At 42.6% G+C, this 17,123-nt stretch overlaps 1 protein-coding gene across 1 annotated transcript in view; it reads right to left on the bottom strand.

The window, feature by feature from the left end:
- Nucleotides 1–17,123, bottom strand: part of ascc3 (activating signal cointegrator 1 complex subunit 3) — a 207,946-nt gene that overhangs the window by 9,192 nt on the left and 181,631 nt on the right. The window contains exons 34-38 of the mRNA XM_031873831.1: nucleotides 9,686–9,797; nucleotides 9,442–9,576; nucleotides 4,167–4,391; nucleotides 1,400–1,551; nucleotides 396–546 (exon numbers count right to left, since the gene is read on the bottom strand). Coding sequence (XP_031729691.1) covers nucleotides 396–546; nucleotides 1,400–1,551; nucleotides 4,167–4,391; nucleotides 9,442–9,576; nucleotides 9,686–9,797 — 775 coding nt within the window. The remainder of the gene's footprint in view (nucleotides 1–395; nucleotides 547–1,399; nucleotides 1,552–4,166; nucleotides 4,392–9,441; nucleotides 9,577–9,685; nucleotides 9,798–17,123) is intronic.

Genomic DNA, 17,123 nt, shown 5'->3' with positions numbered 1-17,123 from the left:
GGGGGGGGGGGGGGGGGGGGGGGGGGAGTAAAAGGTGGGGAAGAAGGAAGCACGGACAGTGATTGGGTGAAGCCACAGGACCTGCCGCCGTGCCCGGACACTCTCATTACTGCTGCAATTAGCACTTCAATTGGAGCTGTAAACCCCGTCTATGGAGCTGTAATTGGGGATCCTGGAACTATCTGGGACCACAGTGGCAAGACTGCTTAGGGCACATCACTGATAATGGTGTGTGTGAGACACTGTGCCATCCACATGTGCTAAATGTGGAATTAGATCCATTTTGAAGATCATATTTAAGTCCTTGCAGTTGTGTTGTTTTTGTTATTTCTGTTCTCCAAAGTACATATTCTGATGATGTTGTGCTCTTGGTGTGATAATATTTGGAATCTTACCTGGGCAATCTCACTTGATTGAAGCTCTTGACCGACGATAGCAGCGAAAACACTTTCCTTTCCATTGCACGCAGCAATCAGTTCTGGAAGTCCTTCGATTGGCAAGTAGAAGCCTCCCACGTTGCTCCTCCCCTTCCTGTTTGACCATTTCCTATGGAGTCAGAGAGGGAGACTTCACAACAAACCCTACCCCTGCTTCCTGTTCTCTCTCACCACAGGGACTTAGAGGCCTTCCTTTCTCATCCTTCTCTTTCCATTTCTATTGAGTTTGAACTAAATTATTCCACACTGTATGGTGTGACTTGAACATTAACTCACAAGGTCCTTTATGTTGATGTTTATGCGCTTGAGAAACTTTTAATCAGAAAAACAATACGGAGTCCTGTTTGTTGTTACTGTTTTTCTGGGGACCCACTTTTAAAAAATGACAAACCACCAGAGCACCTCATCTATAAATCGTGCGTAATGAATGTTCCTGACCATTTCACTTGCCATTTCCACATCACCTTACATTCAATGGAATAGGTCAACCAGCTATTTCTAAGAGATATACATTATTTAGTTTTATGCATGTGTCATTCAAATAATATACACATGATAAATACTTGGAATGAGACCAAATCAATGCATTTGGGCAGAGATAACAGACTTGTTTTTTTTAAACAAACAGAATGTACCACAGCCTTTTATATCAGTTTCTATGTTAGAAGTACAATTATCAGAACCACACAAACAGTCAGGCTCTCTCATGTGGCCCAGATGTGTACTACAGATATACATGTTCAATAAAAGACCATAGAAGACATTTAGCATTTGACAAGCCTGATCATCTCTGTGACTGCTTTAGACGGCAGGTGAAGAAGCTGTTCAGACATTAATGGAACACGAGGAGACGTAACGTTCACTGACTGTCAGCACGGCTGGGAAAACAACGAGGGTAGATCTACTGCCTACGAATCATCGTACATGGCTTCTAGCTGCACCGGTGGTGAGGTGATGTGTACCTGAACAGATAGAGGTGTTGTTGTTCAACATGTGGTAGAGTCAGTAATGACGAGTCGTGCAGCCAGCGGCCCTGGACGATCATCTGCAACAGGTTGCAGATACTGATGGCCGTGACGAGCCAGCCTTCGTTGGCAGCTACGTCCAGCATTGCCTGAGGAGAACAAAGGACTTATTATGATAGACAATCATCTTTTTGATGACATCTCAAGCTAAGTCACCGAGCAGGGTTTCAACTGACAGCAGGTTTTGTTACGTAAAGCTTTGGGCTTTTCTTTTTCCCAGATGTAATTTCTCAATACATTTTGCTCTTTCACTCTCCGACTGTGACAATCATCTGAGTTCACGTGTTGCAATTAGATACGCAATGCTGAAGAGACAGAGTGTAGCCAATGTGAGGCTAGCTGCTGGTCATGGATGATATGGGGCCAACCTGAGACCTACTGTCAGTCCGTCAGACATTCACTTTATGTACACTGAAAACATCAATAAAAAATATACATTTGTTCAATAAAAAACACCAGAAAGAAACCAGAATCATTTGAGTAAACGGTAGCAGCAGGACACCAGAAAAGTAACCACATCCATGAGCCATGCAATAGATGTGCCAGATACACAGCATGGAAAATCACAAGCACATGTGCGCGCGCACACACACACACACACACACACACACACACACACACACACACACACACACACACACCCACACCCTGAGCTGTGGACAATGGTTTACAGATGTTAAGACATGGTCCTAACTTCAAACAGTACACACAACAAACCTACATAAACAAACCTGAGATACAAAGTACAGTTTGAAGTTGTAGGAATGTTATTATGTTCTGACTCTGGTAAGCTGACCAGGTGCTAAGTATTCTGTTGTTTAAAACCTTGAGTCCGACCTCTTGTGGGTGTCAGATCTAACCTGTGAGCATCATGATATTTATGAGATGGATCAGCTAGTTCAGCAACAAATCACCTGCTAATGCTGAACATTCCCCTTCTTCTGCTTCATGTACAGCACAGCACCGTGCTCTCTCCTCATGTGCAGTACATAACTCAGATCTATGAGCTGTGTTTCCCTCATATTGCTATCATTCATTCATTTCAACAAGTTAGTGTTTATGCTTCTAAACTTTTATTATTCTGATAAAACACTGTAGTTCTGAATGTACATTGGAACTTTTATGACACCAGGAGACTTAATCCATAGTCATATCAATGTGTTTAAGAAAGAACTAGTTCTACTGTGTGAACAATGCATTCCGCCACACGCTTCATCAGGTTAGCCAGTGTTTGTATGATTCTTCCTACGATCACAACCTGGGAAGGGATTCTTGTGAAAGATCCTACTGAGTAAAACTTCTAATGACCATGGAAATGCTCCACACAAGTAGTGGGCAGCATTTCACCTCTACAACTGGGTCCACACAATCTAAATGTACAATCATCAGTTATGAATGCAAAGAAACGGCAACTAACAAACAGCAAGGCAAAAAAGGCCGAATTCAATTAAACTGCCCAAATTCAGACCGCTAAACGTGTACGCTCTGATACTTTCTTTATTGGATCCAAAGTTGCAAAAAAACGATTCATATTTTCGCTTCATCGCCAGGAAACTACAACGCCGGGAGGAGAGGAGTGGCAGCAGCCATTCAGTTAGCGGTTAACTGCAGCAACGCCAATTCAGCCAGCGCAAACCCCCGTCTATGTCAGGGCTGCAAGAAAAGGTGTGCTGATCCGGTGGGGAGTGCCCCGGGATCAAACTCCCGGCACTGGGGTTTGTGCTGGAAGGCTCATTTCAGTAGATATCTCTACAACACAATACATAGCAATTGTGACATGCTGTCAGCACGGTAACCTCTTCACATTCACATTTTAAACTCAAACTCTGTCCAAATCTTACAGATTTAACAAATATTATTACTACCAGTATCAAGAATTAATAAGAAAACTAATCTAAAGAGTCTAATCAAAATCACTATATATGTATTTGACAAATTGGAATAACATGTGTAGCCTACATACTTGCATTGAATACGAGCTGGGAGTCTCAGGCTCTGTCCCTGCTCACATTCGACCTCAAGCACCACACACAGAGGGTCACTTGGAGAGAAACCTTGGAGCCACACTATTGGTGTCCCTCAGGGTTCTGTTCTGGGCACATGCCATCCGACCTCTGCAGCTCATCCTGAATGCAACGGTCCTCCATCTACACAAGTTCTCCAGCTCTACACCGCTCCTCTGCCCCTTGGGCTGGCTCCGGGTGGCTGCTCCAGTGCGATTCTAAACACTGGTACTTGCCTACATTTGTGAATCCAGGTCAGAACATGGTCAAACCGTCCACCCAGCCCGTCCACTGCGCTCTGCTCCAGCCAATTAGCTTGCTGTTCCCTCACTACGACGGAGCGGCTACTGCTATACCAAGTCTCAACTGTTTGCTGTGCTAGTTTCACAATGGCGGAATGAACTCCCCATTGACATCAGGACAGCAGAAACAATACACATCTTCTATCAGAGACTGAGAACTCATTTGTTCAGACTAAACCTTGCCCCACAAAAAAACCCAAACTCGTTCTTTCAACCTTGTTGTCTCTAAACAAGCACTTGAAGCACTTCATGTACTTGCATGATTCTTGTAATTTTGTGTTGTATCCACATAGTTGAGTGCACATCTTGGAAGTCGCTTTGGATAAAGTGTCAGCTAAATGAATATATTGTTATCACATTGGTAATTTGTTGCAGTATCAGCTGCCCAGTGAATCCTACCTGACAGATTCGGATGGTGTTGTCCAGTACTGTCTTGGTATCGGTGGTGTAGTCGCTGCAGGGCAGCGGGGTGTGGCTGAAGTGGGCCTGCAGCAGCAGATGGGTCTTGGTGTGGGCGCTGTCGTATGAGTGGGGGTTGACCTGCAGGGGGAGCTGCTGAGACAGCTGACTGTTCAGCTGGTCCTCATTGTGTCTGACGGGCAGCTCGGCATACTCCTCTGCATCCTGTGGGACAGAGATCCAAAGTTAAACAGGAAGTCTAAAGCCTGTTGTGGAATTACAGGGTTAACGCTCTTTTCTAGAGATCATTTTCAAGGATATTTTCAGTGATGATCCGTGCTCCTCTCTGGATTTGAAAGAGGTTGAGGTTCTTGGTTATGCCATGTGCATCCAACCTGCATGTGCCACCATGTGACGTGACTTGGGGGTTCACAGTGTTCCATAACATAACCGAGAGCAGCCAAATCAAAGCAGAGGTCAAATTCCATATATGTACCTAATGTAAATGACATTTGTAATAAAGTTTACATTTTTAAAACACTCGGGCCCATAAACTGCCATTTGAATGTTAATATGATCCTGAACAGAACGTAACTCTCTCAGATGCCAGTGTTAGATAGCCTCGTAGTTCATTCTAAAGGGAAATAGGAGAATGTTGAAATCCTTTTCCAGGACAACCCAACATTTTACAGCTGCATTTACCTCCCTACTCTTCTGGTTTGGAAAACCAACTGTTCCCCTTCCCACAGAGGAATCTTTTTACCAGACCCGATGACCGAAAGATCCAGGACACCTGCTTTTAAAAATCTACCAAACTTTTTGAAGGGAGTTTCTGAGAATGCTAAAGATTGAATCATAAAGACTGCACTGGGTCACTGGATGATGGAATTGATAATGATGGTCCATCCATCTCCTCTCTGTGCTGAGGCTGTGTGTTGTGCCTTGTTTGTGGCTGGGATACGGAGAGATGCGTGGACACGCATGGCTCCTCTCCGCTAATTCACTTCAGTTCAACTTCGGCTAATGTAGCCCCATCAACATGCTGTGCTGGAGGCATTTGTCATAGCTTCCCCCTGGCCTGGACTGTTAAGGCTCCATCCATCACTGACTGAAGCCGGTGTTTCAAAAGCTAGGGCCTGAAAATGGACCTGAGCTGGGCGGGGGCTGGGATGAGGGATAGGAGTAGTGATTTATCTTTCAGTGCCATTGTGTCTGCATATGGATGTGGTGGAGATAGAGACTATAGATCTTTAAGCAGACATCATCAACGACTACTCCACACCCGCTCATAGTAGCGTTCACAGGAACAGAGTGGGAGAACACAGAAAGAGGGGAGGGATACACAGCTGAGACAAGATGTGGGGGTCAGGTCCACAGATCAACTGCTATAAACACATTATTATAACTTTTACAAAATGATGTGATAAAGAAAAGACACAGACTTTGTCAACTGGCTTGCTGTTCAAAGTAGTTCAATTACTGAACGCTGCCACTTGTGTTGTCTGCATCCTGCAGTTTATCCAAAATATCACACATTGAATTGTTTGTTGGGTTTGATATTACAACGAGGCTCTTCTTTTCATTGTCGCACTCTGTTGAGAACACGACAATATCACTAGATCTGAGTCCAAGAGAGAAGAAGTCAGATGAGCTGACGAGATGTAAACCAGCAGACAGTTCATCCAGATTATAAAACACTTCATTTGGAGGGAGAGCTGAGAGTGAGTGCACCGGTAATGAATGTAATAATACCTCATCGCAATAGATCCTAGCCAACATGTGATTCATTACGTCTGAATGTCTCGACAAACAGAGCCATTCAGAGGCAGGATCAACAACTTCCTGTGCCAGAGCCAGAAAAACAGCAAATATAAAATGGCCATAAAAAATGACAGTAAGAGTTGATGAGATGGAAGCAGCTGTACAGAAAGAACTGTCTATAAATCGGCTTATATCTTCACTTGACGTGGCAAATATTAAGCTAAACCAAATTACAATTTTGTGACTGACTACAGCAAGTAAGGGAGGTCAAAGTTCAAGCAGTAAGGAGGTTTGTAACGATGTCTACAAAGGGTAGTATGGGTAATAATGGCAACATTCCCATTTGTTTTCTCCTCTAAATCACTGAAAGGATTTGTTTCCAACATGTCTGATAATCTGGTGCTATTAGCGTATTAGTATTACAGATACATGTAGCAATGGCAGGATTCTATGAGATGCCTCTTAGCTCTTTCACAGTTATTTTTCTACGAGTCACCATCATATCAGGTTTTCCTCATGGACATGGTGTGTACATCTTTAGAAGACAACACGTTTCATAAACCTTATGTTTGATGCAGTTCGTCTTGGGAAGCAGAGGACAAACACAGCAGGAAAGAAAACAGAGACAAAGACGGGCTGAGTGGCAGCGCAGTGCTCGGAGAGGAAAATAAGTGTGTGAGGACGGGGTGGGGGTGGGAGGTGGTGGTGCAAAGAGGTGTGGGTGTTGCTCATTAGTGGCCACACTGCAACAATCTGGGGGAACTGGAGGAGCATGCCACTGCTTTGTAGCTAACAGAGGGGGAGTGGAAAGGATGGCGGGGTGACTGGCCTATTATATCGCAGCCTGTTGGGGAGGGAGGCGGCTAAGCATGGCATGCTTTGGTCTGCTTCCAACTACATGTGTGCAGAGGAGAGTGATGAGGAGCCTCCCCACCATGTGTTAGCATCATTATTGAAATCAGGTTCAACCACTGAGCTCACTGACTGGACTTGCAGCTGAACTAACGCAGTCTTGAAATTCCTACAACAGGAAACATTCTATTTTTCCCACATGCAATCCAAACATCAATGTATTAACTTACAAGTACTGTGAGTGTATCAAAGCCTGATGTATCTTCTTCCTCTGGCCCATAGAGCTCCATTGCTGTCCAAAAACTATTAACGCCGTCCAAAGCATAGGCTCAACTTGCTTCTGGTTCTATTTCACAGAGCAACCCCTCAAGGTAGGCGGGATGCTTAGCTGATGGTCACAGCGCCGCTGCGTGACCGTGTCTCCAACGTGTTCTCTCACCGGATCCTTTCATCACCAACCAAACTGAGGAAAGTCTGACCACGGCCTGGTTATGAACTTATTATTAATAGAACTATTGGAAAGGGTTTGAGTTGGTGAGTATGAATGTTATGGATGTGTAATGATGTATTTTCTGAGGATTGAAGTATAAATACAAATGTAGTATTTACTGTCGCAATACAGTAGCTACTGGGGATCTAAATAAGCAAGCAAACAAACCAGGTATTATCAAAGAAACCCAGTTCCAAGCGAGTCGAGTCAAGGCGTACCATGTAGTGGGAATGCAGCATTACTTGAGCACCAAATGTGTATGAACCTGATGAAAATAGTCCTAATGCACATTTTCCTCCTGTTTGAGTAATGTTTCCTAAAAACTACATTATTACTGAGCCTTGAAAAGATGCTAAAGGAAGGTGCAGTGTTTCCTATGCTAAAGGAGCTAATGAAGGAAGCATTGAAGCACCTTTCCTTAGCATTCAAGATGTCTAACAGCTCTTATGGCGGCCTCTTAGATACTTTATGTCGTTTCACTCAGAACCTTCCTAAGCAAAGAGGACTATTGGACCTCAGCCCTGGGGACAGATGATCAAGGAATACATGTGGCATCAATTCCTTTCATATGACTGCAGGAGTTTGTTAGACAAATAGAAGTTCCTGGAACAAATGATCTTTTGTTCCTTGGCCTAATTTTATACAAAGTAATATTCAATTCCTTATTTAATTCTTTTTTTTAAGATATCTTGCCCATCAGACATTACCTTCTTAACTAACTAATTATTAAGTGTCAGTCTCTTGAACAATGCACTTAAACCAAAATATTAGGGCGACATACCACACCACAGCTGCAGAATAGTAGAGTTAATGAAGCTCAGACAAAGGTGCTAATTTGATAGGAGGAGTAAAGTGTAAATCTCTTATTCCAATAAGGTGTGTCTTCTGTCCTATCACAGAGTCTCAGTGGTATTCTAAAAAGCTGTATCACACGTCTTTCAAACAGCAGCCTTTATGTAAAAACCTCCTGCTGACAAATACTGAAAGCAGGGATGCAATGCTACACTAAACAGAAAGAGTATTGCACTAAAGATAAGTGTAGTCTTACTTTTCTGTTGCTTTTACAATTCATGTTTTTTTGTGTATGGAAACTGAATTGGAAAACAGTATGTGAGAGACAGAACTCTTTGATTGACTTTCACTTGGAACAAACACACCTGTGCATGGACAAAGTTCAATGATTTCTCATGGCATGAGAGAAATGTGCAACCCGTACTGTGTACACAAAGGTACAGTGCATGGAGCTGTGAGTGCTAAAATAATTGGATGTATTGATTAGAAATCAAGGCAGGCTCTTACAAGCGGATCAGGTTCTGTCCTGGTCTAGAATCAGGTTGCAGAGCATTTGTGTATGTCCTCCTGCACTGTAGGCGGACATACGTATATTGTATTCTTCGTTGTTCATCATGCAAACAAACCACATACATATCAGCTGTGAGCTCCACATCAGACTGGAGACGTGAGCCCTTAAGAGATGGGTGACTTCTACTTGCTATCTTTCTACGTTTAAACAGAAAACACGTTTTACATTGTGATATTCAATAGAAATGACATACAACATAGCCAACAGAAAGCAGGAAACTTTCAAGCGATCTCCCTCCAGTCAACTGCCCCCTTATTTAGGTCTCTGTAGTGAAATGAGGAGGTATCGTAGGTATCCAGAGATCCTCATTTCTTGTCTATTGTGAGCTTTAGAAGTGAGTAACAGCAATAAACAGAAACAGGGCGTCCAACAAAAGTTCATAGAAAAGGATGGAATCCAGCCCATTAGCTTGCGTCGCATTCAGACTCTGTGTCATGGACATAATGCAAAAACATCCCTGGGATCATTTCTATCACTGGCCTGAGAAGACAATAAAGTCTTGACTTAGCCAGTAGCCTACAAGGTCCCAATCTAGAATCTTGAATATTTATGCATTTTATTTACCAGCACTTTTAACCATAGCAAGAGAGCAAATGCTTTTATAACAGCTCCAACAACACACGGCACAAGATTTACATTAAAAACCTCAACAGACCTCTCTATGTAACTGCACACACACACACACACACACACACACACACACACACACACACACACCTCTAACAGAGGGCATATGTGTGAATTGATAAGAAAACATCGTAAGTGGTGACATAACAACCACAGCCGTATGTTGGCAGTGTGAAGCTCACCGTCAGGACGGAGAGCAGCTCATGGATGGGCAGCTCCGCCTTCAGTCGCTCTTTAAAGGTGCCAATGGTCTGATGCCTCAGGTAGTAATAGGAGGCGATGCGACCGTAGGTCAGTGGCTCAATGGTCCGATTATCCTGGAGCATTAATGGAACAATTTGACAAACCACAACCAGATCCCATGTTAAACAGCTTTGTGTCATTTCACAGACTATAAAATAACATGAAAATACTACACTCACTCACCTCCTTTATCTCTATGCAGAAAGAGCATTCCAGCTCCCGCAGGCTTTTCTCCACCAGGTTGGACAGGTACTTGTTAACGGACTCGTGGCTGATGTCTTCTAGGCTGTAATAACTAAACACAGGACAAAGGAGTGCGATTACAAAACACACAGCAATGACTTTGTGTAAAAACACAGAAGAAATTCTGTGTTTTCGTTCTGTTGAACAGAGAACTTGTGTTGTTTAACATGCTTCATATTGCTTTTCCCACTGCCCTATGGAAGGAGAGGCTAAGCAGATAGAAATATTGTTTGACATTTTTAAGATGTGCCGAGTAATGATTGAGGGAGTGCAAGCAGACATATGCTGCAGGTTGAATTACACTGCTTACATCATAACTCCTCACTGACTGTGTTTACAGGCGAGCTACAGAGTATCCTGGTTGAGTGTTTTAGTTTAAGGCGAAGTCACACAATTTTGACACATTCATTTGTAGGGTTAGCCAATTACAAGAGCCAGAGGGTCCAAAACAGGGGGAGCTAGCATAGCTTATTTTAGCTGTGTTGAAGCATCCATAACCTCGCTAAGCAGAAGTACTCTAAAAAAGCTCTACAACAGTGGCAGGGTTTGCAGACAGTTATACGATATATGTATGCAGTGGTGTACAGTAACGAAGTAGAAATACTTTGTTACTGTACTTAAGTCGTTTTTTTGGATATCTGTACTTTACTTTACTATTTATATTTCTGTTGACTTTTACTTCACTACATTTTGCAAAGAAAACTGATACTTTTAATCTGATACATTTCCCCTGAAACCTTCGTTACTCGCTACAAAATCAAATCTATCTTTAGAAACAAAATGAATCATGAGACCAGCGTCTGGGACTGTGGTGGAACACAGACTGCAACAAGCAGGTTTGGCGAATCAGTGGTCCTAGCTTGCAAGTTAAATCATTAGTTAATCACGTTAATGCGCAATTGCAAACAAGTGCTCTCAAAGCCACGGTGTTTTGATTCCCAGTGATGCCCAGGATGCTATATGCCAGGGATTCCCAAAGTGTGGTGCGCGCACCCACAGCTGCCTCTAGGGGGTGCGCGAGAGGAAAAATGTAATGGTGGTCTAATGGTGCAGTCCTGTCTCCTAAAAATGACGTTCCCCCAAAACTAAAATGCATTCTCAATTACGTTTGACCATCAACGTATTTTCTCCCTGATTACGTTTGTGTTCGACGTATTACAAATACGTTTCTCATCAACATATCTTTGCCATACTCTAGTCTTTATTATTTTTCTGTGATCTGCCTCGCCTCGCCCGCCACTCGGAACCATAAAACGAAGTCCCGGATTTCACCCGGGGGACATTCTGGAGGTATTGTGGACGGGTGATGTGCCTCGTTGCTGGGGAGGTATGAGCCGAGAGTGGCGGGGTGTTATGGAGGTATATTTTATTTATTTGTATCCATCTAACCCTAACCATAACTTCCACTAGGAAGCCACGTCCCCACCCAAACCTAACCCTTAAGAGAGTCACGGTTACTCCCGGATTTTACACGCGGGCCTTTGTAGAGGTATTGTAGCCGCGTAATGTTCCTCGTTGCTCGGCCTGGATGAGCGCGTTTCTGCCGGAGACAGGCGGCGTGTTGTGGTGGTATTCTGACCGCGTAATAGGGAGAAGGAGAGGCGGTGGTGGTGGAGAGGGAAAAAAATGTTAGTGTTAAAATGTTGATTAGAAATGTATTTGTAATAAGTCAATGTAATAAGTCAAACACCATTTTTAGGAGACAGGGTTGCATGCATGCCGGGTGCAGTGAGGTTCTGGCTAACAGCTGTCTGAAGCCCTCTTATTTACGTCGCCACCTGAACATCAAGCATGCCAGTGCAAGTCAAAAGCCCCTTACATTTTTTATATCGAAATTGGAGGAGATACAAAACAGCCCAAAACAACTGCAGTCTCATTCATGTGTTGGGTCTACAAAACACGCACGAAGACATCCTGGCTACATTAGTCGGTCGCGTGAAGAAGAGTGAGTTGTACTCTCTGCAAGTCGACGAGTCTACACATGTGGCCAATCTGGCCAATCTTCTGGTGTACGTCCGTTACCTTTTCGAAGGCACGGTGCAGGAAGTTTATTTGTCTTTTTTGTGTTTTTTATCTTGTAAACAAACGTCACGCGCGAGCAAACTGTTCTCTCATTGGTCAGATTTTTATGCGGCTATAAATAGGCTCTGTTGCTTTTTTTTTAAGGTGTGGGGGATTCGGGGTGCGTGAACCTGGTCGGGATGTAGAAGGGGGTGTGTGGCCTAAAAAGTTTGGGAACCGCTGCTATATGCTATAGCTAGCGAGACTACATGAGCAGAATTCCACTCTACGATGACTGATTTCATGACGGAAGCAAAAATGGAAGCACCTGCTACTCCCGCAACAATCTACGGTGGTGACGAAGACCAACACCCGAGGATCGCTAGCGAGTTAGTGAGCTGAGGAAGTGTTGATAGTTGTGAGATGTTGTTGATTTGAGTCATCTTAGCTATAATCATTGCAGCACTAGTTAGCTAACGTTAGCTAACTTAACGTTAGCTAGCCACCACACCATAGGATTGACAGGAGCCGCGAGAGCGCAGCATTAGGGAAATCCTTCCCAAGCTGTGTGTGAAGCTGAACACACCTCTACCTGCCTCAGCGGCCTGTGAAAGGCTAGTTAGCATCGCAGGACTAGTCTTCAGCCCAAGAAGAGCGAGACGGAATTCTCGCAATTTTGAAAACCAACTTCTTTTGAAGATGAACAGGACATTTTTCAGTTTCAAGTAATGACTGGGTTGTTACTTTCGGTGCTGCTTTAGCATTGATCATGTTTTGATATTTGAGTCATTTTGTGGATGATCAGATGGAGTTATGATGGTAGCAGTCGCCCAATTGCAGATTCAGCTTGAGCAAAACCTTTGCCTGTTGTGTTCAAATCAGGCCCATAGGAGTTTACAAGGCAGGTGTCCTTTCTCACAACACTGACCTGATGCATCAAGTGGATATTTTTTGCTGAACACAATATTATGCATTTGCCCTCTACATCCTCTAGTCGGAATGAGCATACTTATAAACGCACTGTTACAACTCCTTCATAGTGTCATATTGCTTTTCGGAGAATTATGATGATAAGTTCATAGTAGATGCAAAAGTATACGTATGTACAATATATTATGTTGGACATTGTTGCTCCTGGATGGATCACAGCCAACCCAATTATGTTCAACACAGCTCCATGTCCTTGGTCATGGTGGCCACAGCACTTTAAAGAATAAACTTCATAATTCTCAAAATTCTGACCCTTTGCTTTTTTATTAACAGCATTTACTTGTACTTTTACTTTCAATACTTAAGTACATTTAATATCAGAAAAATTACTTTTGATACTTAAGTACAACAAATATCAGATACTTTAAGACTTTTACTCAAGTAGTATTCTAATAGGTGACTTTTACTTTTACTGGAGTAGTTTTCCAGTAAGGTATCTTTACTTAAGTATGGCTTTTGGGTACTTTATACACCACTGTATGTACAATATGTTGTACAAATACATGTCCTGAATAAACTGTGAACTTCTTGTCTGGTCAGCTTGGAGAGCTATTGTGATGTTCGATAGCATATTACCAGGCGACCCGCACATTAGCGCTAAACTCGCTCCTGGCATTAGTTCACCAACTAGTCCTGCCAGTTTTACTACATCACCGAGCTTCTGTCACCATCTATTTCACAAGCATGTTGAATTAACATCACTGGGCCACTTTCCGGTGTGACGAGGGGTTCATGAGCATGTCACCACATCAAGTTGTACTAGTTAGTAACACAAAACACATGATAAACAGTGCTATGATGACTACCTGGAAGAAAAAACAAACTGGGTTTGTCCAGTTTTGGTTTTGACATGAATCCAACACAGTAGACTCCCTGGGTAGTGTTAGAAACATGTACACAACAATATCAGGTTCCATGTTAACATCATATCCCGGATACGATAACGTACAGGATAAGACTCATGACCAAGCTAAGACACTTGACAGGGGTTCACCCTCCTCAGTGATGTACCAGTGATGATGGAACCTCATTAGGGCCAAATGAAACACAAAGGTAACAATGGTAAAATGGTGGAGTAAAATAGCTCGTCACTACTGCCTCAATACATTGTTGCTGGTTGTAACCTGGTAGACACTGTTGTGGTGTGAAGAAAAGCTACAGCCTGAAATTATTACCTGAAATAAGACAACCAGTGGCCAGACAAAATAGGTTCCATGCTCAGCACTGCTTAGTAAGAGTTACCACATGAGGCTCAGCAGAAAAGTAATCAAAGACACTCTTCATCAGCTCATAATGCCAATATGTGTACAAGTCCAATACAAGAGCAAAGGAAACCAGGCATGCTTTCAAAAAAGCTGGTAGAAACAGATGCCAAATGTCCTAAAGGTATGTTTGCAAGGGTGAAAAACCCTGTATACATTGGTAATGGAAGTAATGTAATGTCAAATATGTCCTGGTTAAGTTGGAGAACTGTTCACAGAACATTACTGGTGGTTATTTGGGCTCTTTGAGTGCCATCTGGTTGTTCTCGAGTGACAGTTGATGAAGATGGTCCTTTGTAAATTGCTGTATAAGTTGCAATACAGTTTTGTGTGAGATCTTCATTTTGTTTGTTTCAGAAAGCTAAGATGGAATACAAATCTGCTATTAGAAACATGCAAGTCATTAAACTGCATCCTTTATTGCCACTAATTCCGACTGAAAACACTTGTACAGATGTGGGTTAGGGGAGTAGCCTTGTCCTCCAGTTCCAGGGGATCCCAAAACATTCCCCGGCAAGAAAGGATTCATAGTCCCTCAACCTCTCTTCCCTGTGGTCTCCTATCAGTTGGATGCGATGTGAATACATCCACAGGGATGTGTGTAGTGTTGATCCTGATCAAGCCGAACCCCCTCAACTGACTCGTTTAAATGTGAAGGAGCGCCGAGCTCCCTTCAGATGCCTGATCACCCTATCTCTAAGGCTGAGCCCAGTCACCTCGCAACTTGTATCCTCATTCTTTTCCAAACCTCATGACCATAGGTGAGGATTGGATCGTAGATGGACCAGTAAATTGAGAGCCACTATGGCTGTGTGACTTCTGGTGGTGCACCTATCTTCCTGTTAATCTTGTACTGCAACCAACCCTAGCTTGTGAACAACACTCCAAGATACTTAAAAAGTCATACTCCTCATCCACTAAACACTTGCACACTGGGTTGGCAAACTTCATGAACCCTCATTGCATCCTTGCAAGAGAAAGATGTCAGTGGAGCTAACATCTTTAGCTTTAGACCTCTTTAGACCTCTTTAGCTAAAACTAAAGAGGTCTACTGTCCCTTGACATGGACAGAATCAGCGTTGCTCCTCTTGAATCTAAAGCTCAAATTGGCCATGTTTTTTTTTTGTCCATTGACAACAACAGTCTGGTCTTCTGGTCCAAACCCAGAACAACTTCTTGGAATTAAAAGAGTAATGGATCCATAACTAGCTCCAAGAAAAATATCCTTTTTTCTTTGTATTCCTCAGGTGTTCCTTTGTTTTGTGGCTGTGTGGAAGAATGGGTTAATAAAAATAAATGAATGTATATGTTGCCTCCATGACATGTTTTGTTGGTGCAATTTTTTATTTTTAATGAAGAAAATGAAAACGGTAATACAATGGGTTATTACCCTGAGAGTCCGGGGATCAACCACACAGAGTATGCCGATAAACATGGACCAAAAACGTTGAAATCAAACAAAAAACTGTCCAAGTGGAGCTTTAAGTTGTTGAGAAAAGCAAAAATAGCTAGGATGACTACGATAAGTCAGTTAACAGGTGAGGGGGAATATTATATTAAGGTCATTTTACAGTTTTCTACATTATGCATGCAAACCTTTAAAAGAAATCGCCATCTTCTCATATTACATTAAAACAAATGATATCTTCATGATCATCATACAGAATCATTTATTGTGCAGTTGGGAGCAGGGAGGAGTAATCACAGCCTCACTTGTGGGCTGGAAGCAGCAGTTTCGATGGGTAATAGTCAAATTTAATGGCCGTTTAATGTTAAGTATTTCTTTCATTCCCATCACCCCACATGTTAACAGCACGCGGTTCTAAGCGCTGACTGTGTTTATTACTGAACACATTTCACAGATCTTTACTGGTGGCAGGGCCTGTCTGATTAAGTCATGGCCATTAGCATCATCACCATTAGGCTCCTGATGGTGCAGGGAGTCAGCCTGCAGAGGTTTACGATACCCATGGGACCCTGCACCTCTGTCAGTGTGTAACTGTGTGGGTGTGTGTGTGTAGTGGGAATCAAAGCACGAAAGCGGCGGTGATAGATTAGCTGTTCAGATATAAAACACATCTGCGTGGAGATAACAGTGTCAGGGGATCTGCGCTTTCACAGGGAAAATTTATGACTTTGAATATCATTTGATGTAACATGAAGCTGAATTTAAGAGGGCCAGTATACAACTGTTGATTAAGGAGCATGCAATAAAGGCAAAATATGTTTGTCATACTGGAACCAAACTCAGTTTTGATTTACTGGAAGACCTGTGGGTCTAACTTAGTGTCAACTGTAAGTGCAAGTAATGGATTACAAAGAACAGTCAGGCCAGTTTACATCTTCTGGTGTGAATCCTGCTGCACCCACGGCCCTACATGGTCTATTAAAGAATCTAGACTCGATTAAAACCACTATCCTCTGATACAGTCACTATTGGGCGGAGATCAATAGCGTTTCATCAAATCTAAATCCAATATCAAACCCACTAACCAAATCTGAAATGTTCTCAAATCCGCTCTATGTTTAACATTCAACATTTTCAAGTAACTAGATAAAAATAACTAAAAGTCAAAGATCTGGAATCAGCTATTGTTAGCTGAGAAGGCACATTTTCAGTGGTGATCTAATTAATGTTCCCAACCGGAAGAGTACAACCTGAAAATGAGCAGCAGCAGATAAGAAATGTTGATTAAATGTATCCGACGCATTGAGATGAAATAACAGGTTTAGTCTACTTGCTGTTTCACCTCATATATTTGACAAGCTAGTTGATCCCAAAACTGGAGAGCTGGGTGCAAAACTATTGAGTTGATGAGCTTCAAGTACTGATTTGATGCATAAAAGTACACAGTACGGCGAAAACACATTGGTTGTGGAAATCATTGTGAATAGATTAAAAAAACGAGATAATACATTGAAAAACCATGCTCGATTCAACTTCATGACCTCAGCCCTGCCAGACGTTAAAAAAAAATTAGCGTTTAACATTTTGCAGAAATGGTTTATTAATCTGTTCACACTGTGACCAATCCCTCCATTGGTTTATTAATCTGTTCACACTGTGACCAATCCACCCCATTAGTTTATCAATCTGTTCACAATGTGACCAATCCGCTCCATTG

Source organism: Anarrhichthys ocellatus, unplaced genomic scaffold, assembly GCF_004355925.1.
Source record: "Anarrhichthys ocellatus isolate YVR2014 unplaced genomic scaffold, GSC_Weel_1.0 scaffold75, whole genome shotgun sequence".
Taxonomy (NCBI): domain Eukaryota; kingdom Metazoa; phylum Chordata; class Actinopteri; order Perciformes; family Anarhichadidae; genus Anarrhichthys; species Anarrhichthys ocellatus.
The sequence above is the reverse complement of the archived record's forward strand: the minus strand, read 5'-3'. Positions and strand labels throughout refer to the sequence as shown.